This window comes from Dermacentor silvarum, chromosome 2, assembly GCF_013339745.2.
Source record: "Dermacentor silvarum isolate Dsil-2018 chromosome 2, BIME_Dsil_1.4, whole genome shotgun sequence".
Taxonomy (NCBI): Eukaryota; Metazoa; Arthropoda; class Arachnida; order Ixodida; family Ixodidae; genus Dermacentor; species Dermacentor silvarum.
In genome coordinates this window covers 59,630,234-59,656,451 of record NC_051155.1, presented here as the reverse complement: position 1 = coordinate 59,656,451, position 26,218 = coordinate 59,630,234, and the positions used below count along the sequence as shown (strand labels likewise).

The following is a 26,218-nucleotide window of genomic DNA, read 5'->3' as shown; positions in this document are numbered from 1 at the left end:
CAAAACGCTGATAAAAAAAAGCAGTGCAGAGAAAAACCAGGGTGCAGCGGGCAAATTGTATCTGCTAGTGTTTACTCTGTTTTGAACACACTGTTCTAGGACCCGCATAGCCAGAACAATCGTACAAGCAACACAGCGAGCTGGGCGAATTGGTAACATTCTTGGCGTATATGTGCAGCGCGATACAGAGGTATCGTTCATTCTTTCTGCCGCGCTTCTGTGTCGTGCTTACACCGTGGTCGCGCTGCACGTACACGCCAAAAATCTTACAAGTGAACAACCTCTCATGCCAGGCGTTAACATGGGTGTTACACGAGAAAAATGTTGCTTTACGTGTAAACAACGCGAGCACACCTCGTATATCCTGGTCCCTTTCGGAGCACGCCGTCTCTGTCCATACGCAGTAGCCATACCAGTTGCCGGCGCACGTCTGTCCGTCCGCTCGACACCGCATAAAAAGCGTTGCCCCCTTCCGTGCGGTTTGTGCAGTTTGGTGCGCTGCACCCCGTCATACTGGAATACAAGTCTCAATATGATGTGTTTCGTATCACTTCACTAAGGCCGTTGACGTTATATCGCCGAATAACGTACCTGCAATCTGGAGCCGATAATTGGAACGCACGCTCGACGGTCCGCTGATTGCAATGCCGATCCCACTGACGGAAACGACGAGTCGGCGGCACGCCCGTAAAGTTGGCGTCGCAGCGGCGCAGAGCCGCTATTCTGGACATTCCGCCATTTTCTTCGAGGCGTGACGTAGGCGCGACGCTTACAAAATGGCGCTGATGGCCCCGATTTCCTTTCGTAACGTGACGCAAATTTGACGTTTCGCCTAAGAGACTGTAATGTAGGCGTGCAAACTTTGCATTGCAGTTGCGCTATATGCCACCATGTGCCCCGACATGAAGCAGTTGTATGAAGTGGGAGCTGCTTAACTCAAGCAGGCTAGGTGACTATTTGTCACCGTCTCGTTTCAAATGGAATGCCAATAAATCATCATCATCAACAGCATCGTATCGTGCCACGAGTCAAGGGATGTGACATGTGCGCCGCGTAGTCTCGACCCTTGTGATTACTCTTCGGTACACGTTATGGCAACCTTACTAGACTAGGTTCAGTTTTCAAACTTCTGTGACTGCCTGCACTCTATCTTAATTAAGTCCACCTTAATTAACAGCAACGGTCGTGGGTTCGACTTCCACCAATAGTCATGGCTTCGAGTGCCTTAATTAACTCTATCTTAATTAACTGTGCCTTAACTTCCCCTTAATTCGCTCTGCCTTAATTAACGTCATCAACTACCTCAGTTGGCTTACTTGGGCTCCTTTGACTTTTTAGACCATCGTGTCGTCCCGCCAACGCCGCCTACGCCGCATTTTCCGCCTCATGAGCCATACAATGCATTCGCATTAATAATTAATTAGTACTAATCACCAACAGCTAATTGGTAGAGCGCAGCGGACGACCAGGGCTGCTGGGGCCCTGGACTAAGGACTCCAACAGCGCGCTCTGGGGGTGCGCAGCAGCATTTTCATGGTTCAGTAAAGTTTTCAATCAATCTGCTTAACGCGAGGCTATAAAAACATTAAAAATGCGGCCAGCTCGACACTAGCCGTGCCAAGTCTGAAGAAACAGCGGAGCTGGGCGACACACCTTAGCAACTAGTTGATGTAGGCGTAACTTGGCTTAACTTGGCTTTTTGTAGGAAAGGTTGGGCTATCAGGGCAAAGCTAGGCTATCAGGGAATGGCTAGGCTATCATGGCAAGGCTGGGGGTTGACGCTTGGCTTGATTCTCGCGTTCTCGGTATTACGGATCGGCTCGGTGGCGTCGCATATCGGCGGCTTTGTTGGCAAGGTAGGCTGGATCTACACGAAGACGGCGATTCCTTTCCCGCGTGGCTTGAAGGCGCTTTTCTCGTCGGGCAGCCTCTTCTTCCGGCGTCAAGGTGCGCTTAGGTCGAGCCATACCTCGGTAGAGCGGAGAAATGCCCGGGCGCCGGCGCGCACACGCTTTCATTAGCGCGGTCACATGACTCTGCTGAAGAAGTGCTCGGCGCAGCTATCACAACAATGTCCAGGCCCCTTTCCTGCGAGCATAGCGCACGGCGCGTGCTATGCTTGCGAGAGAGGAGGAGCGTGCGAGCGAGGCCGCGCACTCCTCCTCACTCAAGCAGTTTTAACGTTGCACACCGAAATTTTGCCATGCTTAAACATCTCCGCTGTTAAAAAGGCATCGGTGAAAACACTTGTTGCGTTCGTAAGTTGCGAAGTCGTAGGAACCGAGCGCCTTTGCCAACGCAAAGTTGCACCCGCGTAGAGCTGATGGTCATGATGATGATAATTTATTGGCATCCCCTTTGAAACGGGGCGGTGACAAATAGTCACCTTGCATGTTTGATTTAATCAGGTATGCTATAAATGCTGTTTATCTATCATTTTGTATACATTTCAACATCTACCTTGTGCCGCAAACTACGACTGTAAGAGATCAGGTCGTATCAATCTCTTCCCTGCTTTTTTTTTTTTTCAGCAATATTCTAAAAGTATCTTGCTTATCTCGACAGCTGACCGGTTTATGCTTCCGTCTACTTTAAACCCAAACGCTTCTGGAAGGTGCACGTTACATACGGTTCTCACTGGGTGAATCCCTTCACACTCCCTTAGGATGTGCTGAGTGGTCTCCGAATCTTTGCTGCAGCATATGCATGCTTCCTCTAGTTCCGAATATTTGGTCCGGTATGTTTTGATCCTTAGGCAACCGGCTTGAGCCTCAAAAAGCAAGTCATTTCCCTTTGTGTTATCGTACAGATTTTCCCTTGTAATTTCTTTCTTCTCATTCTTGTAAATCTCCATGGTCCCTTTCGTTTCCATTATTAGCATCCAATTCACTGTCTCTATTTCTCTCCCTTTCTTTCTGATGACTCCTGGTTGCCTATTTACAGTTTCAACAATCCTGTACTTGGTTGCCAACTTTCTTGACCTCTTCCTGCAGCGCTCCCGCCCTCTGGCGGCAAATCTAAGCAGAGTTCAACGGCCAGTTCAACAGCTGAACTTAGTCGAGTAACGTTGCGTTATGGCGGCTCCTCGCAAGGTACGAACCCCTGCTGAAGAAGCGAATCTTAGAGCTACGGCTGCAAACAAGCAATGTCGGGCTCAACAGAACGCTGTGCAGAGAGCAGCACAAACCTGGAGCACCCAAGTGCCATGTAGGGGGCTTTTCTCGTAGTTCACGCGAAATCGACGCAAAGATACTTCGCCGCGAAGAACCTCTAGTGCGTGCGGCCGAAAATGAAGCTCGTATGGAGCCGCTCCTGCAGCTTACGCTGTGGCTGTGCTGCGTGGGCCGCGCAGGCCTATGGCTCTTTTAGACTACTCCTCTCTGTAATGCCTCCGGGCCTTGGGAGTATTAGAAGTAATAAATAAATAAATAAATTGTCAATTTTGTTGTTCCAGTCGTAAGCGAAAGCTCTTGCTTATGTTAGTAATATATATATATATATATATATATATATATATATATATATATATATATTCAGTCGTCTGATTATTTGCTCTTTGCTACCAATGAAATAGCGAACTGTTCAAAAGCCAAGCTTCTTAGTGGTCGCACTTAACAGCAGTGGCTTGTCAAATTTAACCTGCACCTCCCAATAAGAAGTTTCTCGCAGCTCTGCTGTAGCTTTCGCACGGAAACCCCATGATTAACAAATTGTTAAAGGTTTTCGTGCATCACTTATAGGTCATCTTTGCATTTCGCATTTCGTGTCTCTGCAGTTCAGCTTGTTGTTTTTATGCGCTGCATCTATCATACATTCCAAAACATTTTAACAGCAGAGCTGTTGAAGCTTGGCAAAATTCCGGTGTGCAACGTTAAACTGGTTGAGCGAGGACCTCGCTAATCTTCACTCGCGCGCTTCTCCACTCCACCGAGATATGGCTCGACCTAAGCGCACCTTGACGCCGGAAGAAGGTAGGGCGAAAGCAGTGAGAAGAAACGCCTAGTGCTGTGCACGAGGGGCTTTGCGGTGACGATGGCCACGAGATGGCGCCAGAGTAGCGCGCGTTGAGGCAGAACAGGGTGACATGGTTGGCCGTCTTTTGAAGTCAGAGAAACACAAAGCAAAATTAGTTTTGAAGAAAGACTCAGGAACATGGATGAAATAAATGGGCAGCTAAAGTGCACAAGTATCTGTACTTGAAAAGCGTGGACACCGAATGGAGGAAGAGGTCAAGAAAGTTGGCAACCACTACAGTGTAATTGAAACTAAATAGACAACCAGGAGTCGATCATCAGAAAGAAAGTGAGAGAAACAGAGACAGTTAATTGGGTGCAAAGAATGGGAACAAAAAGGGCCAGGGAGATTTACAAGAATGAGAAGAAAGAAATTACAAGGGAAAATCTGTACAATAGCACAAAGGGCTTTGCTATTTGAGGCTCGAGCCGGTTGTTTATGGACAAATTTAGGGAACTGAAGCAAATATTGGGAACAGATGAGGCATGTGTATGCTGCAGCCAAAATCCGGAGACCGCTCAGCACATCCTAATGGAATGCGAAGGGATGTGCAGTGAGAACCGTAGGTAATGTAAACCTTTCAGAAGCGCTTGGGTTTAACTTGGACGGAAGCGTCAACCGGTCAGCCGTCGAGATAAGCAAGAGACGTTTAGAGTATTGGTGGAAAAAAAACTCAGAGAAGAAATTGATACGACCGGATCTCTTACAGTCATAGGTAGGGGTAGAAGGTAGATTTTGAAGGAAGACAAAGAAGATTAAGGAGATGTATACAAAAATACTAGATAAAAACATGTATAGCAGACCAAATTAAATCAAGCAAGCTAGGTGACTATTTGTCACCGCCCTGTTTCAAAGGACATGCCAGTAAATCATCATCCTCATCGTCTGAATGGAAACAAAGCATTGCATGAGCGGAGGTCTGTCTACGGCGGCTGCTGTGAATCGCGCCCACGCGTCACCCACGCGCCCCCTCTGGTGGTCTCCCAATTAGCGAGGCAGTCGCGCCGCCACATCGCTCCCTTTGCAACATGCCGCAAGAGACAGATTGTCCGCGCCAGCAAATATATCGCGAAATAAGAACACGTATACAGCTGCGCTCAAGTTTCGCATTAGGAAGTATCGTAATCGTCGGTGAAGTTTTTTTTATGCAACATAAACAAAGAAGTCACCGCATATCCACGAATTGAATGATGATGAGTGGGCGAAGCACCGGGAGATCATTCGGGTAACCCAGAGCTACGGACGAGAGAGAAAGCGAGCGCGCGTCGGGAACGAACGCTCTTGTGCACCGCAGCGCCCCTAGCTACGGACGAGAGAGAGAGAGAGCGCGTCGGGAACGAACGCCCTTGTGCACCGCAGCGCCCCTAGCTACGGACGAGAGAGAGAGAGAGAGATCGCGTCGGGAACGAGAGAGAAAGAGAGAGCGCGTCGGGAACGAACGCCCTTGTGCACCGCAGCGCCCCTAGCTACGGACGAGAGAGAGAGAGAGAGAGAGAGATCGCGTCGGGAACGAGAGAGAAAGAGAGCGCGTCGGGAACGAACGCCCTTGTGCACCGCAGCGCCCCTAGCTACGGACGAGAGAGAGAGAGAGATCGCGTCGGGAACGAGAGAGAAAGAGAGAGCGCGTCCCGGGAACGAACGACCTTGGCACAGCAGCGGCCCCTAGCTACGGACGAGAGAGAGAAGAGAGAGATCGCGTCGGGAACGAGAAGAGAAGAGAGAAGCGCGTCGGGAACGAACGACCCTTGTGCACCGCAGCGCCCCTACTACGGACGAGAGAGAGAGGAGCTCGTCGGGAACGAGAGAGAAGAGAGAGCGCGTCGGGAACGAACGCCCATTGTGCACCGCAGCGCCCCTAGCTACGGAGGAGAGAGAAGAGAGAGCGCGTCGGGACGGGAACGAACGCCCTTGTGCACCGCAGCGCCCCTAGCTACGGACGAGAAAGAGAGCGTGTCGGGAACGAGAGAGAAAGAGAAAGAGAGCACAGCTGTGCCTCTAGCGGGAGCGGCGAGTACTAGCGTGGCTACAACGGCGCGACGGTGCGACGACGGCGCGACGGCGGACAAGGCTCGACTCTAAGGAGCTTCGCCCCTAAAATGGTACGAAGAAAACCAAAAGTTGCTGTAATAACAGCTTGAGGTTCTCACCCTTCATTTTTCCCTGGCACAGAAAACGGCCTAATATAAGTCCACATATACAGGGTGTCCCAGCTATCACGCAGCACGATTAAAAACAAAAAGAGGAACCGCGTTACGCGAAGCAAACCTAGTGCGTATTGCTTCCAGTGCAGTGGAGTAGCCGTCAGTAATTTTTTCGTTACTCAGATTTCATTAGGTAATTATAATTATCTACCTCGAGAACTACTGTCCTAATTATAAAAGTGTTAATGAGAAAAGTGTAGAGCACCATGAAAAACTACCGATACAGCTTTCAGTTGCTCAATACGTGCTACATAAAAGTCTTTTTCCGAGCATGAAAGAAGCCCGTGAATACACGCAAAGTGCCTCGAGCGGCCAGGCGCGCGGCAATTCTGCGTTGTTCCTCATCTGTAACGACATTACACGGTCTACATCAAGATAGAGCCAATTTTCACGGAAATCCTGAAGGAAAGAATCTGTCCAGACAATTCCCATCCAGTTTAGCAACCTATTTTATATCTGGTGCAAATATTTTACGTAATCGCTTCCGAATTAATATTGTGTACCCACAAGGGTCCTTAGAACAATTTAATAGCTGTCGGCAAAGTACCGGTAGAAATCTCAGTTCGTTATACTCCTTGAAAGACACGTCCATCTAAGTAGAGTGTCGACATTTGGAGAAAAAAAGAATAAAGAAAGTTCAAAAGCCGCCCTTCGCGCGGCCTCGAGAAGTTCGCATCGTGTTTGCACACAATCATAGCGTTTAACGTCCACGAGTGACTAGAACGGAGACAAACGCATTGTGCGGTCAGTATCTATAGCCAAGCGCAACATGTACACTGCACTCGGAAGCTTTTTCATCGTTTTACGCGTCAGCGTCGTCAACGCACACGTGTGCACGCCCCGAGACGTCATCGCCAAAGCACTGGAAGATGCGCCCAATGCGCGAAAGGTGAGACGAAACCGAACGTACTATAACCCCAGTTTTCAGTTCCTCGATACAGTGCACAGAGGCGATCGGTTGCGGCTGCGCCAGCTCACGTTAATGACAGACCCTTGTCAAAACAAATCATTTTGGAATACCGACCTCGTGAGCCGTCCCAGCGGAGGTCTAAAATGCATTGTTACAATTCTTAATGAAAATAAAGCAGCAGAAGCGACCTAGCTCTAGCTAGTATTACTTGCAATCCTGCACCATGAACGGCTGTAACGGTGTTGATCTGGCTATGTCTTTCTCTTTCTCGTTTTGTCGATCTTACTGTTAGATATAATCTTTTCTTTTAACCTTGCATGAAATTTACTCATCGTTGAGTGTGGCAGAAATAATGACAAAGGGAGTAACCGGGCACCAGCGCCTTCTCGAACAAAGATAATTAAAAAAAATGTGGTTGATCCCTCTTATATAGGAATCGGTATAGAACACGAAAGTGAAACGTGTCTTCACAGAAGTAGTGTAATGTTTATTGCACATTGATATATAATGTCTATTGGTGTTTTGTGGCTAAAGCGCCCTTAGGCGTTGATGCACCCACGCTGACGCCTGGTGGCACGTCTCCTCCATCACGACTACCAACGTCGATGACCATGAGCAACCGTGGTGCATATGGAAGCTGCACTACGCTGCACACACTAGCACAACGCGAAAGACGAAGCACGTAACTGACACACTAATACAACGCGCAAGACAAAGCACGTAACTGAATCGTCACCGAGTCAAATCAGCGCGTACAGCGCGTCGTAATTGCAGCCTCCGCGATCAACTTCAGAAACATTTTCAGAGCTAATTGCGGAGGCCACGCTCCGCTGTGCTGAGTACGGTGAACGCCACCTAGGTGGCGTTGGTAGTGCTTCTTGATGCCAGCGTCCCTTCGAATGCTGGCATCGAGGCGTCGTAGTGCTGAGACCACCGAAGCGTTCACTGTCGGTGCGCGTTAGTGTCATAATGCAGTACTTCTCTTTTCTGCTCGTAGGCGGCGGCACCGCCCCGAGCAAGAGCGCGGGTACACGGAGGAGTGTTAGATATATAAGTCGCGTCTGTGTAGCTCTCTGCAAATGCGTTTGTGGCGCAATGGGTTAAACGCTCGGCGATCTATCGTCGCGGACCGAGAGGTCGTGGGTTCGATTTCCAAATTTTGCATGTTTATGGAACTTTTTCTTCTGGTTTCTTTCTTTGTATTATGTTCTATGACGTATTTCCGTGACGGAAATACGTCAGTGAAGTCTTGGTGGACCCCGGCATAAAACACTTTCGTGTTAAAAGATGGATAGAACGCGCGTGAATCAATTCAGTAATGAAAGCTTGATATTCCGTGCTAGATTTTGTGGAAGGGGAAAAATATGCGTATCTCTTATTTGTCAAGGACTCGTATAATAGATGTAAGAGATTTCCATACAGTAGCCGTACGATGCCTCAGGGCATTGATTGGCAGGAGGCAAATTCGTGAATTGGAAACATTACATTCACCTCTGTTGCATATTGGTCGTGTTTTAGATGGACGTCGCATTTCGTTTTCACAAGGAAACTTCAACACTTCGGACTTCAGCAGAACACTTTCGGGTTGAGTGCACGGTTGACTCGCTCTTACCCTTCCATCCCCTGTCTTCTCGGATAGCTCACTTAGTGGAGCGTCGGCCGCAGAAAGGCGCCGGTAATGCCCGTATAATTATCCTTCAGCTGAGAAGCTTTGTTTCAGAGCGACGTGTATGGCCTTCCTCTGTAGCTTCCAGCTACAGTGACGTAGTTGTCAGCCTCTATTTCATCAATTTTGCTGTATGCGCTACGTGTGGCAAGAGTGTGCGAATAATTTCGGGAGCCGGGTCTAACGTAGCCGACCTTCCTATTTTTCTACGTCCACAAAATAAAATAAAAATAAAAATGATAATCGATGCCAGAGCGCCAATTCGGGCCAGTCGGTTATTTTTCACATAAAGGAAATGCGTAAAGCAATGGACGTGACAAAAGAGAGACATACAAAGCGCTATGCAAATATGTGTTGTTGTTGTTGTTGTTGTTGTTGTTGTTGTTGTTGTTGTTGTTGTTGTTGTTGTTGTTGTTGTTGTTGTTGTTGTTGTTGTTGTTGTTGTTTCATGCACTCTCATTAGATTACTATCGTCGAACATTTCTGCAATGGCGGGAAATATAGCCGTCTATTTTTTGTTACAGCTTACACAGCTTATGCACGAAGCAACGACGACGACCTTCTTCCTTCTATACCATTCAGAGAATAATACGTTTCGTTTCAAATATCCTTGCCTCTGCGTTGCAAAAGCCCCATTTTCAACAACCAAACACGTGCCTATGTACGTGTACGGCTACCGGCATAAAAATGAGCTACGGTAAGCATTAAGCTAACTTATACAGCTTATTGTCTAAGCGGAATAATACTGCCGCGCCTCTTGGTTTGCTTTGCTAATTTAAGTGGTCTTCCATTACAATATTGACACGTGTACTTGTTTATCTTTCTCAGGTGACCACTTTTCACCGGTTAACAAATGTTATAGCTCAGCGCAGGACGCGCCTGCATAATTTCTCGAACGTTATCGATGGTTCTATGCACTGTCTGTTGTAACCGAGCATTGTGTAATCTGATTGTATGCGCGACGCGAATTGTGTAGTACCTTCTGGAAGACACGCGGGCACCAGCGACTACTCTGGAACATTCGATGACTCATATATAAAAGCCGACATGCTTGACCCGCTGATCAGATTTCGACGATCGCCGCCATCGCTGCCATCGCTGTGGTTTGAGTGTATAACTTCCTTTTTTGGGTACAAGTTCGCCCAATAAAAAGTTAGTTTCGTTATTCGCAGTTTTTCTGCTGTATTATTCACCGTCACTACTATGTAACAATATCTTGAGTGACGTAAGGCTCTACAGAAGTTGTAGCTCCATGTAGTCAGGACCTCTACCTGTAGCCGCTTTTTTCTTGCAATAGTAAACGACATCTTCGTGGTTGTATAAGCGCGGCGGCATGCTAAGATATTCCACCTATCCCGTTCCGGTGCGGGGCATCAAGCTTGCGTTCCAGGGCCTTGTTATGCGGCGAACACACTTTACATACGTCAGAACACACAGCTAACTCCATGTGAACTGGAGCGGAGCACGCGCGGGCCACAAACATTCTACGCGCGTCCTGGCCTATAGTCAGCCCGTCTATCCTTCACGATGGCGACAGGAGCCCATTTTAGGCTCAGGGTTGTCGGCACTATGCAAAGGGTCTATAGAATAATGCACTGATACCTTAACCGCACGTCTGAAACGCTCAAGCGATTTTTGCACATGCGTAAGAGCGATGCAACGACGTTCACATCAACATAACTTCATCCGTATACCTCTTCACCCCGTTCCACATATGAGACAAGTGGTAATGAACAATATGTCTTTACCTGTTAATTTTACAGGTGGAATATCACGTCAGTACAACTGAACAAAACAGATGAAGCTTATCTGCATAATAACGAATTCAGCGTCGGTATTGATCATGGTGGGTATCTTGAAAGGTTAACGTTAAGTATGCATGCAGATCATGTAAATACTGCATTGATTTTACCACTTTCTTTAATGCACCGAGTAATATGTGTAGTGTTGAACAATATTATGATTTCGTAATTTGTGCTGAAAGGTGGCTTTACTATGATGCCCCAGCGTATGCAAAGCTTCTAGAAGAACGTTGTATGTCCTCGATCATGGAAAAAAGATGCCCAATTCAATGTGCCCAATTACATGTCTGCGCGTGCGTGCGTGCGTGCGTGCGTGCGTGCGAATAATGTGAAGTAAAGCACACCTCATACTGAAGTATGAGGCACACGATCACCTACCTTTATGAATAACTGCGCACCATCGCCATTTTGTTTGCGATAGGATAAATACCTACTTTTTTCTTTTGTTACACCACGTTTATTTTTCTTTACTCTGAAGTGCATATGTGTTACTTTCCAGGGGGACAAGTGCACAATGAAGTCTTTCAGGTTGTATACACTGACTACGAGCACTGCATTCTCTTTTGGAGCTCAATGTTGGGTACGTCTCTATTCCTGAAAGGACCTAAATAACGATGGCAGCTGTTAGCTGGAAAATTCTCTGTAGCAATGAGAATACTTATTCTAGTGTCAAAGTATATTGCAACTATCATGGTACCAGGATATTTCAAACACTAATTAAGCGGCTTGCCACGTTTTCTTTATTATTGTGCCAATTGACTGTGTTTAAAAATTGCAACGCGCGTATACTCCTTGAATCATTCTCTGCGTTGTGCAGTCGGCAAATGCGGTTTCTTAACGCACTATTACACTCCCTAAGATCAGCCACATATCGCGCGACTTTAGTTACAGAAATGAACACAGTCTGTATGCTCTTTAGAAATTCTATTCAACTTACCTACCACTGAAATGGCAACTATTGTGTTGAGCAAGTTGAGCATGTAACAAATGAATCAGTGGACATAAAGGAGGAACATTAGCTTTTCTTCTTGGTGAATATCCCGGATTTCAACGATAAACAACCGTTTACATATTGCTCCTTTTTCAGGCTATCAAGTTTGGGTGGACTCGAAATACCTGAAGACAAACAGAAAGGCGCCTTCACTTTGCTCGTTCTTATACGAGTTGTTAGCGCCAGGCAATAAACACGTGGTGTACATGTGGAAGAAGTGCATTTTGAATTGAATTGAAAATGAACTGGGAATTTTACTGCACAACAAGAAAAAAACGTTACGAGTAACAAAGTAAACATCGAACGAAATGCGCCAAAGTGTGTGGGGTTCTCTCTCTCTTTCTCTTATAATTGCACAACTATACTGCCGGAAACGCATGTAGCAACCAGATATCTGACCACCAATGCCGTAAAAGGCTTTATTTTGCTCACTGCACAAGTAGTAGCCTATATATAGTCGAGCGCCTCTACAACCAAATGACCTGTGCAACGAAGGAATAATTCTGTCCCGGTTTTGTTGTGAGCAGTGCGAGGTGCGCGACCTTTACAACGAAGTGACATGTATAACGAATGATTTCGCAGGCCCCGAGCACTTCGTTAGAAAGGCGCTCGACTGTACACATATATACCGATACCAATTATATAAAAACACCAGGAAAATTTTCGCCATCACCTTCCCCATGAAGTTACGTATAAAGTATCAGTGATATTTAAAAAAGGCGCAACTTCATCCGAAAAGTGAAGCATTGATAGCTTTGGCAAGGTACTAGATAACTACAAGAAGAAAGAATTGTAGTTTTATAGGCTATATAAATTGCAGTAAGCATTCACTTACTAAGTGAAATGTTTACAAATTAAACAGGTAAATGTTCCGCAGATGGTCGGAGAGTTTGTCAGAAAAGGTTATTTGTGCGCGGATGCAAGCAGAGTTGACAGGTTCATCACCTGCTACACCGTACGTAGAGACATTTATCTATGTCAAACCTTGGGGACCTCATATTTATGAGAAGACTGCCAGGAAACGATGTTTTCCAAGGAGCGGGAGATTAATTCAGCAACACAAGCTTTTACACACATGCAGAAGATATTGTCCAATAAATGTGGCCCATGAAGCGTGATCACGAACAGTCTGTACTTTGCTGTCCTTTACTGGACGCAGCCCTGACACTTGAAATACACCGGCGACTCCTAAACTCTTGTTTTCTCTTGTATTCTTGCATGCTTTCTCTCTCATCCCCTTACCCCTTGCCACAATGCAGTGTAGCCAACCGGGCCCAATTCTGAGGTAATTTTTATGCCTTTCAATTGTATATCTCTCTTCCACCTCCCACTCTCTATTTGTTTATTGCGAGGCCTCATCGAGCTGCAGATGCAAAAGAAAGGGGGGGGGGGGGGCAGTTCTGGCTACTTTTTACGCTTTCTATAACAGTGAGGCCTCTGCTGCAGCCTGCAGTGTCAATTTTGTTTGCACCATGAAAATATTGAAGACTGCCTGCACGAGCCTGTCAGTAATATTAACAGCGAATTTTGCGAAGTGTCTACCGAGCAGCATGGTAGAATATCATATTAAATCATACACTCAGAGGCACTCTTTATTATCTATAGTGCATTTCACGAACTTTTAACCACAATCGTGTCATTGTAACTTCGCAGTAGTCCTGTTCCCACTAGAAATTACGATGTACTGTTTATCTAAAGCTTCCTACAAATTGTAAATGGCAATTGTTGGCCAACAATCGGCAGGCTAAGTACGCATTCTCATAAAGAATTGGAATATGGGAAAAGAAGTATAAGTGGAATATCGCTCTATTTCGCACACACCGAAGGCAATGCTTTCTGTGCTTTCTCTGATTCCGCAATCAACAGCTTTTATTTAGGAGGACTTAGCTCCTATAATACATCATTTCAATCATGCAGAGGAGTTAGTTGGACTTCCATATTCGAATACGTTTCGCTGCAGAGAATACTGAAAGCAAGACGAATCGACGACGGAGTTTTACTTTCAAAGAAAAGCTCGCGAACACTACCGAAAAGTGAACTGATACTCAAGCGCGCCACTACAGTATTTAAACAAATAACCTGGACTTGACGCTGCAAGCGTATCTCACACACAAAAAAAAGAAACCTATCGGCCCAAAAAAGAACCACACGTCGAAAATAATTTTCACAAAAATTTATGCGCGCGCACACCATCTCCTTCGGAATATTGCTGAGTTTCTAAGATAAACGAATAAAAAAAAATGCTCGATATGTGCTAATCAAAACGATCTCTAGTCTCACAGATAACAAAACCTTTAACCAAACAGTAAAAATAAAGAAACAAACAAAGTGTTGTTTCCACCTTCGGTAGTTCGGACTCGCTCTGTCTGGAAACACATTCCAAGAAACAAACGCGCGATTCAAACTCTTTGACTGCGCTCCCCACTGGGTTTAGCGCCTTCATTCAGCCGCGTTGCTCTCTCCGCCGCATTCCTGACTGAGCGACGCCGCTTCATCCTAGCACGTTTTCTAGTGCTCATATTTGAGCCTTCCGCTGGCACCTCGTGCTTACCGGCGCTTATATCGTCGGTCACGCTTTACGTCTCAACTGCACAGTCTGAATAATTTGCGGGTAAATCATTCCTCTCAATGCTACCTCGACTGGTGGAGAGCTTGAAACACTTAGGGACAATGCAGCTATTTTCCTTTGCGCAAGGTAACTCGTATACCTGGGAGCTGTCCACAACTGCACTGCCCTGCCTACATTGTGCTTTACCGCAGTTTTCTGACGAATTGGACTCTACACTGGTTCTCTTATCTAGCGAATCCGTGTCACTTCGGAGTTCTGCAAGAGCTACCTTCGCGACGTACTCCCTGGATAAGTGTGCCAAATCGCCTTTAATTGATTAGAATTCCGGTAGGTCTCTACGTCCTTCCCACATAGGGGTACGAGGTCTGGCTTTAGTAGCTAGTTCAGATCTATGCTGAAAGCTGCTTCCACTGAGATGCGCAACAACCACTGTATCAAAATGGGCAGTTGTACGCGCTCTATCTGTTTTTAGAAAGACTAGACTAAAAGATCCGATGACTCAAGCGCAAAGCCAGGCACTCACCCTGTACCGTGCAGTCACGATGCGCTGCGTTCATCCAGCCGCTCGCGAACCAGTTGTCGGCGATTGGCTTTGGTTGCAGGCTCCATCTTGCCGCTGTCATCCAGTCGCTCACGAACGACTTGCCGGCGACTGGCGTTGCTGCAGGCTGCATCTTGCTGCTGCCATCCAGTTGCTCGCGAACCAGCTGGTGGCGGCTGGCATTGGCCGAAGGGTTCATCCCACCGCTGCCACCAGTTTGTTGGGACTTGGGGTAGCGTTTGGGCCAGTGATCCTTCAGCCACAGGGATGAGTACGTCCGGGAGTAGAAGCGAAAGAAAGAGTGATTTATTCGACATATTTACAGTGGCTCCAAATATGAAAGCCCACTCCATGTAGGAGCACTTTGACTGTCAGCCTCACTACATGTCTCGGTACACATAAGAACACGTCAGGACACACCACTGCACCAAAGTGTCCGCTTATAAAACAGTCGTCTTCCCCATATATATAGTTCCCTACACAAGGGAATTAGATGGCCTTGATGCGGCCAATCAGAGGGGTCGTATTGTCGACAGAACTCCACCTCCGATGTCCAACCTTCGAAGCAAGGTCGAGTCAATCTCGAAACAGGGGATTCACACTCCTTCCACGAAAGTCGTCGACTTGGTTTCTTGCCCTCCGTGGCGTTCGTCTTGCCAGGGTCGGGAGAGAGACCTTCGTGCTGGTTCGCACTTCCACGAAGGGTGGCAGTTGTGGTCACTTCTAAGTGAGCTTCTTTGTCATCGCGTCACAGCCGGTGTCGGGCCGCGTCGCCAGGTAGGCGGCCGCTGATGAAAGGGATGGCATCGGGGGCAGCACCCAAAGGATGCGCACTGCCCATTTGGGGCACTTGTTTGCCCGTCACCATCGGTGTCGGGCACTGTCGCCGTTTGGGCGACGCTGATGAAAGGGGCTGCCTCGATGGAAACAACCAAAGAATGCGCTCTGCCGATTCGGGACGCAACAAAGTACCGCACTCTAATTGCAGCATTTCATTGCGATAGCAATAATATGCACACTCCAGGCACACTTTTGCCGCCGGCGTCGCCGTCACCGTCATGTTCCGTATAAAGTCCAAGGGCGATAACACCGTCGCCGCGCGCTATATGCAGTATGTGAGAAAGAAAGCGTGGGAGGGGAGCCGACGATTGCGGCTCAATCTCGCGCGCGCAAGGGAGGAAGGCGGGAACGAAACGCGCCATCTTCCGTCGCGCGCTAGGTTCTGGGGGGTGGGGAGGGAGGGGAGCGGCGTTGTAATCTCACAGCAACTGCGTATTCCGCAGTTCACTTTTCGGGCGAAACTGCGACTTTTTTGAAAAAGACGACAAAAATCCAAGAACAGTTTCTAATGAGTGCTGCCGGAACGTCATCCAGACCACATGTTTTTGTAGAGCAAATACTTTCTTGTAGCATCCCTACAACGGACAAAGTAAAAGTTATCCGAATCATTTCAACTATGTCCATCGAGAAATATGAAGGCCGAATGCCCCTCGAGGTGTGTTCATCCGTACCGCGTTTTCTGCTGACCACCCCAGTAATTCACGGTACACGACGCGCACGTGCAACATGTCCCGTATCGCAGTAACGTGTCATGTACTAAGCAAAAATAAAATTTTCTAGCACCGCCAATAATGAGACAGTTATGCCAGGAACTACATTCTGCTGCGCAAGGGTATTACCTGTGTACGCCTCGTACATTCGGTGATGCTGCAAACTACCAGTGAGATGCAGTACAGTCAAGGTGTCTGGGCCACCTTTTAGGCTTGGCATGCTTTTGCATTGTCGAATTTCGGAATAAATATAAGCTGCACCTATTTCAGCAATATAATAAATGCATTTGGGCACGAACGTCACCAACAGGTCACGAACAGGAACTCTGCATCCGTAGTGAGTGAAACAAAGACACTTCGATAAAGTTCAGGAGCCATGCCTCGTCCGACGTTAACGTATACCGTAACTCAACACGCAAAGAAATAGAGCAAAACATTATGCTGTGCACACTTGTATTTCAAAAGGACGACCTCGTGGCTCTTGCGTTCGCAAGTGCCGCGGTCACCGTCGGGTCTGCGGAATACATTGTTGTGCTAACAAGAAACAACGACTTAGAAAGAAAAGTGGCAAACGATAGATCGAGCGCGATAGGTCGATCGGCGCTCGACCTATCGTTTCCTACTTTTCTTTCTAAGTCTCCGTTTCCTGTTAGCGCAACAATGTATTCCTCAGATCTCAACCAACTCGCCCAGCAACAAGTTCTACCGTAGGGTCAAAACTGTCAACGGACGCCTATGCAACTACGCGAGACGACATCGCGCATTCGCACGCGCATGCACCCGACGCATCGAAGGTCAGCGAATTAGTGTAAATGTCCTTTTATGAGCAAAAACAGCTGATCAATATGCAGTAAAAGTGTGTTATTATAGGCTATGCGCTCTCGAAGAAACGTGCAGAGAACGACTAGAAAATGTCAATAAAAGACAAGAAAACTGCAATTTTTCTTCTGAGAGGGCGACAAGTACTGGGATTACCAGCGAGAGTTCGTATATGCGGTGCCTCTTTTCGGCTACTAACAAATTTTCACAGTCCAAACTCCATTTTACCAATACAAGTCTTCTTTCTTTATTTTTTTTAACATTGAAAAGCAAGAATAGTAGCTCACATCGTCCCAGAACTCTGGAGCTTTCCGGGTGTTCATTGGACGCGGCGCCGCCATTTTCGTCGTGTAAACTTGCACCCTAAACGATTACCGGACATTCAGCCCTGTATACAGGTGTCCTGTACCAACGCTCTTTTCTGTACTTCTTGCTAGAGTCAGGGCTTCACCTTTATTTTATGATTCCCCTCTGCCTTTGCCTTCTATTTCGCATGACGTAATGGCCCTTAGCCTGACATTCGCGAATTCACTTCTCCAAAATAAAGATAACGATACCTTCGAAACATTCTTCTTATTTCTGGGGTTTTACGTGCCAAAACCAGTTTTGATTATGAGGCACGCCGTAGTGGAGGGCTCCGGATTGATTTTGACCACCTGGGGTTCTTTAACGTGCACTACAACGCAAGCACACGGGCGTTTTTGCATTTCACCTCCATCGAAATGCGGCTGCCGGGGCCGGGATTCGATCCCGCGACCTCGTGCTCAGCAGCGCAACGCCTTAGCTGACTGCGCCACCCCGGCGGGTCTTTCAAAAATTCATAAATGTTGCCTGTGGCAGATATCACAATTATAGTTACTGAGCTGGTCTACTCGAAGAGGCGGACATAACTTGCACAAAAAAATTGAAATGCATAATCGAATAATTAACAAAAATTCACTAATTAAGTTTTTAACTAAGTACCTGATGGCCCATATTGCATTTACAAATGGTAGCCATGGAGTTCGCAAGGCGGATCCACTTGGAACGAATGGTCCGGATGACACCAGTTTCAAGATATTAATTCCCGAACGTTGCGGAGAAATGCATTGGCGTTCCAGTTAGGTTCTTAACAAAACATCGCTTTATGCATTGAAGAACGAACTTAACTGTAACGTCAATGCATTTCTCCGCAAAGTTCGGGAATTAATATCTCGAAACTGGTGTCATCCTGAGAATCAATTCCAAGTGGATCCGCCTTACGAACTCCGCGGCTTCAATGTGTAAATTGCAATATGGGCCATCAGGTAATTAGTTTAAAACTTAATTAGTGAATTTTTGTGAATCATTCGATTATGCAGTTCAATTTCTTGTGGAAGTAATGTCTGCCTCTTCGAGTAGACCAGCTCATGAATTAGAATTGTGCTACCTGCCGCAGGCAACCTTAAATAAACTTTGAAAGTGTGCGCTGAAACACCCTTTATATATATACATATATATATATATATATATATATATATATATATATATAGAGAGAGAGAGAGAGAGAGAGGCGGCACCCTTGTGCCGCCTCTCGTCAATGAATCTTGCCCCCATTGCCCTGTTAAATGCACATATTCTAAAACGCAAAAAATATACTTGGCTTCAGGGAAGGTATTCAGTCGTGATTCCTGCGTTATTCGCACCATTCGTCAAGCTCACTCTAATTTTTTTTTTTTTGCTGTTTCGGTCGTATAACGAAGTCACCGTGTCCTGATTACAAGATCTACAAGTTTTCTTTCATAATATCGTTGAGAGGACAGTAGGTGTGGAGAAAACAGACGAAGCTTATATACCACCCAGCGAATGCAGCATCAATATAGGTTGCATCAATATAGGCATGCATGCAAGTAGGCACAAGTGTAGAGCAACATTATCAACGACCATCGAGCACGACTGTGGCATGGTACCGCTTTAATATAGCGTTAGGTCGTCTTACGCAGTCGCACGCAGTGCTCGGGACACCGGTACTCCCATTTAGAAGGCGAGAGTATAACGGTACGAGTAGTCAAACACTGACGACTTTGACCCATTCGGTTACAAGCTATACTATTAAAGCATTCGAACATGAAAAAAAAATGACTGTTGATATGCGCGACAGCACTCCGTGCATTTTCATTACGGTTGAAATGCAAATCGCAAATGACAAACAATTTGGGGTGGATAAAGGGCCCTGCTTACGCCATGGTGCCTGCCCACGCTGCCTTAACTAAACGGCCCCCAGCAAGGTTATGAGCTGCAAGGTGACAACCTTGCAGCAACACGTTCATGCAATCACTCCTGCTTTTGGCTTGCTTAAAGTCCATGCGTATACAACTGCGAGACTGAGCATCAATCCGTATGCCTTCCTTTTGTGCTCTTCCAGTTTGCGCTACAATGTATACTTCACGGCTGCTTGTCGTGCTGTTTCGGCGAAGTAGTGACCTAAAAATCGATATGACCAGCTGCCAGCGATGAAAACAATGACAAATCTCCCGCACATAGCCGCCAGAAAGGCCAACGGAAGCCACAAGAAGAACTTTAGAGCCCATGCTGCTTCCATAAGACGTTCCACCCGAAAGAAAGCAGCGAACTGAGCCATTAAAAAAACCGTACCTGGTCTTGTTTTTAGAGCGCAGCTCATATGCGCCCGTTCCAGCGGCGAGCGTCAACGTCGTACCTCGTAACCGAGCGCACGAGCACAGCGAAAGATGAGAGCGAATGCGAAGCGCAGCGGGCGATGAAAGACGGCGAGAGCGAAGATAGCGCAAGAAGGAAAGCGAAGGAGGAGGAGGATATGGCGAAAGCGAAAAGCGTAGTGCCGCGCAAAACTAAGTATGGCGACGATGGCTACGAGATGGCGCCAGAGTAGCGCGCGTCTTTAGGGTGCCTCGATGCGTTCGCTCGCCTGCGCTCCGTCCGCGGGGGCGAGCGCATCGAGGCACTCTACACGTCGTCTGTTGATAAAGCGCTGCATGATCAGAGGTCTGTCTGCGGCGGCTGCTGTGAATCGCGCCCACGTGTCAGCCACGCGCCCTCAAGATCTGCCATTTAGCGAAGCAGTCGCGCCACACTTCGCTCCGTTTGGAACGCGCCGCACGAGACAGATTGTCCGCGCCAGCCAATATATCGCGAAATGAAAACACGTATAGAGCTGCGCTCAAATTACGCATTAGAGAGTATCGTAATCCTCGGTGATTTTTTTTTTACAAGTCTGCTGATGGCAAGTTAAGACAGACAGCTCACAGGCAACGTTTACATGAATCTCTGCTGACCGACCCGACCTATCCGTGTTTAGGTGGGTCTGGCTGGCTCAGCCCGACTATACGCTCGCTCAAATCGAACAGCTAGTGCTTACAAGAGCCTGAAAGGCAAACCTCTGCCCGACAAGCGGACTCGATTCCTTTTTATGGGGTTCAAGTAAACGCCCTGACAGTTTAGTCTCGCCTGACACCAACGATTATGCATGCACCAGCAGGTAGAGTAACACATCTTATAGGCGATATCCCCGACGCATCACTCAAACACGGAGAAGCGTGTGACTATTGAAACTATGTATATACGCTATATACATGGTAAGAGTTGAAAAGCAGCAGTGCCGCCATCCTGCTATAAAACGCTTCAAAGCGTTCCCTGTAGTATTCATCGCAATAGCTACATTGCATTACTAGCAAATGCGAAGTGAACAGCGTTTAATTAAAATAATGCATAGGGGTTTCTACAAGCAAACATGCAACTTAGAAATTATGCGTGTCTTAGCAAAGCTCCCGATTACTTTCTGGTTGGGGTTCTTTAAAGCGCCCCCAAAGCTCGGTGCCCGACCATTTTTGCATTCCGCTCCCTTATATGCATTTGCTGTGCGTAAATCAAACCAGCTACTTCCTGCTCAGCAGGAGAACGTCAGAGCCACTAAGCCACCACTGTCGGTTAACAATGTTTAATGATAACAATTGGTGCTCCAAGTACCACTGCTTTAGACACACGATACATTAGCCCCCCAACACCCAGCTCAATTGCCGCGCGGCTTTCGCAAACTGATAAAATGCTACTAAGTTTTATTGCGATAGCAATTATATAGACACTTCCACCGGATTTCTGCCGTCGGCGTCGCCGTCACCGTGAGGTTCCGTATAGATAAAATCTTCGCCGAGCGCCGTATGCCCGAACGGAAGCGTGCGGGGACGCACGCTGTCACGGAGAGCGAACGCACTCAATCTTCCAAGCGCAACCAAGGAAGCGGGAAGCGAGCGCCGGAGGGAGCGGGGGGGGGGGGGGGGGGGCGCACTTCTACTCTGCCAACAACCGCGCTCGTCGCTCGCTCGCACCGTCTCTTATCTCCACACGGCTCTGACCTTTATGCGCTGTGCATTCGCCGCTCAGTTTCCGTTGAAGCGATAGACCGCACGTACCTTCGCCCGCTGCGGCGTATATGCGCTTGCTGCCAGCGTTTTGACAGTCGTTGTCTGCAGTCATTCAGTGTGATCTATTCATGTTTGTTTGTGCGCGCTCACACCACAGTTAGTAATAGTCGGTCCACATTTTCCAACGCACGCTATATACACATGCAATGCTGCCCGGGTCGGCAGTGCAGCGCTACAGGTGTGTCCCTTCGCCCGCGCTGCCCACGGGAAGTGCTTCTCATCAACACCACCGTTTCACACGCGCCTTCTCGTGGTCATCGAGTCTCTCTTCATGTCGGTCTACTTACGCCGCAGCACACCTGCTTACTTAATCAGCTCATGTTAACTACAATTCATATTGCTACCAAAGCCGCTCACCTTCGTATGACATTGCCGTGTTGCTATCGCATTCAATGCTTCGCCCTTAGGGCGAAACTGTGACATTTTTTTCTTCTTTTCTTCCCCATATTTCGGTAGAAACCATGCATGTCTTGTGCGCGCTATACAGAAATTTATAGTCCTGTCTTATGACTAAGAAATCAATATTTCTTATCGCAAGGCGCATGAACGTGAAGTGGCAAATAGCCTAATATATCTTATGAGCTCAATGATCGCTTAATGTATCTGCCCAACATGTCCGAGTTTCCTGCTATCGATTTCCCGAAACACGTCGCGATTCCAGGCTACCAAGTATGTGTGCAGTCATGTTACCTGAAGACAAGGACAAAAAAAAAAAGCCTGCAGTCTGCTTCATCTTCTATGAATTGCTTGAGTCATATACAATACACGTATAAATGGAAGTGCCAAAAATAAACATCCGTGTCTTCTACACTCCGAAGGTTGTATCAGTTGCAGCTATCTAAAAATTGCGCAAAAATGTTGCCGGTCTTTCATAAGTTCGTAACCTCGTTTCGTTACTTGGAGAGAGCAAACACTTAAAGCGAGATTATTCTTAGTCGGTTCAATGGAATTTTCATAATGCCCGGTTCATCAGGATGTTGGCCAGCATTTACAGCTCCACAGCTCGACATACAAATACGCATGGGCTGCTCTGATTAGCTTCAATTCAGCGTAGTTCTGTCTTTTATGTTGCAATGAAAACGATCGAAAACATAGCATGTGTTTGCGTAAAGGCAGTGGCCACGATTACACTTACTGTCACGGTTTCACAACATCTAAACACCGGTGCTCGAGGCACCAAATTACGCAGCACCCTTTTGTATGTAAAAACGGCGGTTTAAAAAGCGGGGATATAGCCTAGATTTATTCTGTCACATCGCAAGGAGACAAAAAAAAAAATCCCACTCACCGGTTGTGACGCAACTCATTTTATCACATTAAATGCAAATTCCAACGAGCGGGGTTACATTTGTTCGCAAGGCATTGCCTACAAATTCAAAAATGCAACCCTACCACCCAACAATGCGCACTCAAGCACACACGTATAACATCATACCTGTCACATTTTTTTTTCTGTTTTTTTTTTCTTTGATGTAAGAATAAAGGGCTCTAACGCCGCTTCTTTTATACAAAGATGCGTTGTCCAGCCCACTCGTAGCTTTCGTTTGTTCATTTATTTACCCTATGCCGCCAATTATTTTCCTATGCCGCCAACTATATTCCCTTAACAAGATCGGCGTAGAGCGAGCACGTTTAAGGAGCCTTCATCGCAAACACACACGTTCAAGCCACAATCGAGCGCTGTGCGTGTGAAGACCCGCTTAACGTGTTTTGAATGTGACGCATCCAGCGACACATTCGCAACTAATGGGCTTATGCACTGTCATCTGTTGACACGAAGGAAAGGCACAGTTTTCCTTAGTTCGCGACAGAGGGCCACAGACGCGTTGTAGTTTGAAAAGTGGCGTCTACAACACTGTTTCGCCCTGTCATTGGTGGGATAAATTATGCGCGAACAAGTAAGCACTACACGGAAAATTTCTTATTAAAGTAACGTAAGACCATAACGCCTCTGTAAGACCGCTTGTTTTGAGGTACATTTGATAGAAAGGCGCGAACTGTCCACCACACCAGCTGTGGAAGTTATTTCAGTCTGACGCAACTTAAGGACTGTATAGAGTTTGGTCGATCATAACTCCGATTCAACGATGTACAAACGTCCCGCAGACAAGGTTCTTTGTGTAGCCTCTTATAAATCACTCTCACTACAGGAAATGTCAAGATGGTTAGCTGGGCGAAATGGTTAAGATTCGTTTTGCTTGAAGTGCCAAAGAAACGCAAACAGACTTACCTTTCGCGTTCTTCGCCCATCTTAACAAAACTGTCAGTTGTCAGTCGGCGCCTGTCCCGTGCGCTTCCCTTTTGTGCTTACGTCCCCTTTGCTCAGCAAGCAACATGAACAAAGATCAAAACGATCCGAGCTCTTAACTATTCTGCCGTAAAGTACGCTCTGACTCACACAGAAGGCGATATTTAAGATTGCGACACATTCACCTGCTTATCTGAGCAAGGATTCGCCTCGACGCTCACTCAGTCCGTGAAATGCACATACGAGAAAAAGAGAGCCAATCACAAAATGTATGTTTCGTAAAAGAGTATCGGCAGCAGTTTGCCTACAAGACCCATTTGGACGCCTAGATACGAGGAAATGAAATTTCAATAGATAAGCGAGGCTGATTGAAGGATATACCACAATAAGTGCTACTTGAGAAAGTACTAGTTATAAACGAAAGCTACGAGTGGGCCGAACAAAGCATCTTGGTATAGGAAAAGTGCGTTAGAACAATTTTTATTTACTTCAGTGCAAAAAAAAAACGTAAACAGACTTACCTTTTGCATTTAAACGACAGAAAGCTGAGCTAGTTGGTAAGGATTCATAATGCAAAAAAGGTAAGGCGTGCAGACACGGACACAAGAGAAGTGGACAGCACAATACGAATACGACGTTCGTGTTGTCCACTTCTCTTCTCTTGTGTTCGCGTCTGCATGCCTTACCTTTTTTGCATTTTGCATTTATTCTTCGTCCTTCTTAACAAAACTATTTAAGCCTATAGGTGTAAGAGTTTTTGGTATTGTCTGTGGGCACAAACCTTACCTAAAATGCGACCATCCGCTGAACAGCGGCAACCCTGGATCCCCAAGGGAAGTTGCAAACTCTATCGCAACTCTCCCCCTCACCCCCTCAGATAATCTCATTACGACGGATAACAGTGATCCTGCACACTGCGCCAACCAACCGTCAGCGGACTTCTCGATGCCGTGTGGACCTGCCTTGGTTTCGATCGACACTGCCACCATGCTCTTGTGCTGCTCTCGTCCCTGAAGCTGCAGCTCGACTAACGAGACTTGGATTTCCTTACCTTACCCCCCCCCCCCCCCCCCCCCCCCACCATCATAATTTAAGTCTGGACCAGAATCGCCGTTATGTTTGTTCGACAGCCTTCCGCCGATTCCGCTACCCCTTACCATCTTCGCAAGCTTGACCTCGGGGAAATGACATTCGCTTGTGGCAATGGTGAGCGAGAATGTACCTTGTCTTGTGCGTGTCTGTGAGGAACACTGAGAAAACGTACCTGTGAAAAAGTTCGGCTCTTAAAGCTGCGAGAAACTTGAAGCACGAGTGGACATTTCCAAGCAGTGCGGTGTAGAGGAGAAACACAAGAGAAGAAGGCCGCGAAGTTCGTTCTACAATGACCGCAAGAAACTATCGTCGTCAGATGCCAAGATGCCAGCGAGATATGCGTATCCAGTTTTCACTGCGTTTCACTCCGTTTGGCATAGCGAAATAAACGTCAACTTGGTCGAACTAGCTGCTTACAGAGCATTTCTGTAACTACAACTTATGATAGTCTCTCAAACTATCAAATGAAACACGTTTTACAAACGGTGTGGAATATGTACCTTTTTAAAGGGCATCTCCTCAAGAGCATTTTCCAGCAACAAGTTTTACAACGCGCCTTGTATTAGCGCGGATTTTGGTAGTCAAACATTGACGCTTCCTAGCCTTCGCGGGCTACCCATTCTTTACGTCATTCGAACTTAGCTCGAAGCTGTGCCGCCGCGTCCACACGCAATAACGCCCACCATGCTCCGCACATCATCGCGCTTAGCTTTCGTATTAGGATAATGTCTATATCTATCGGCTGCCACCCTCCGCCGTGCCGTTCGCTCCTTTAGCATGCTGCTGAACAGTAGCATGCGTCAGTGTAGAGTTTAAGAAATTATGAAACGCCGTTAACTCAGCTAAGCCTTGGCAAACTCGGCAGTAAGCTGGGGAAGTGCGAAGCAGTGATTCGCCGGTGTTTCCCTTGTGTTTATCTCGTTTTATCCTGTGTTGTCTTGTGTTTAGCAATCCATCATCCGTTCTGGCACCTGTGGGCACAACTGGTGGGAAACCGCCACGCACATGGAGCCAAAGCATTTACTGACGATAGTTAGTAGCGATTTTCGCGAGTTTCTGCTAATTCATGCACTTAATGCTCGGTTATTCCTATCTTTTAAATTATTCTTAATCATGTTAGTTTATTTTGAACCAGTTTTGGTCAATTCTGCACTTGTTCTGGCCCTGGTCTTGCGCGTGACCACGACGACATGAGATCACATCACTCGCCGACAGCCCGGGCCCCTAAAGTGCTTCGCACTTAAAGCTAAGCTCTGTCCACCACTAGTGGCGGTATTCGAGAGAGAGGATAAACGTTTTTATTGTGTGAATGTAGCTTTGGAGAGGCGTTTTCATTCCAGAATGCCTTCGGCTCGGGCCGCGTCCCGGGCCCTCGCGATCAGCCGTTACTGATACTC

The 26,218-nt window shown here is 47.0% G+C and overlaps 1 protein-coding gene across 1 annotated transcript; it reads left to right on the top strand.

Annotated features, from left to right (window-relative positions):
- Positions 1–6,944: 6,944 nt before the first annotated feature.
- On the top strand, positions 6,945–11,357 carry LOC125943024 (uncharacterized). The gene is made up of 4 exons (XM_049661358.1): positions 6,945–7,104; positions 9,316–9,488; positions 10,555–10,637; positions 11,093–11,357. The coding sequence occupies exons 1-4, from the start codon at positions 6,985–6,987 to the stop codon at positions 11,203–11,205; spliced, it is 489 nt and encodes a 162-aa protein (XP_049517315.1). The 5' UTR covers positions 6,945–6,984; the 3' UTR covers positions 11,206–11,357.
- The last annotated feature ends 14,861 nt before the right edge of the window (positions 11,358–26,218 follow it).

Bases quoted from the DNA above. Each gene is read 5' to 3' on its own strand.
- LOC125943024 (XM_049661358.1), top strand. From the start codon at position 6,985: ATGTACACTGCACTCGGAAGCTTTTTCATCGTTTTACGCGTCAGCGTC. The intron at 9,489-10,554 runs GTAAGCATTAAG...TTAATTTTACAG, and splicing joins CGGCATAAAAATGAGCTACG to GTGGAATATCACGTCAGTAC. The intron at 10,638-11,092 runs GTGGGTATCTTG...GTTACTTTCCAG, and splicing joins CAGCGTCGGTATTGATCATG to GGGGACAAGTGCACAATGAA.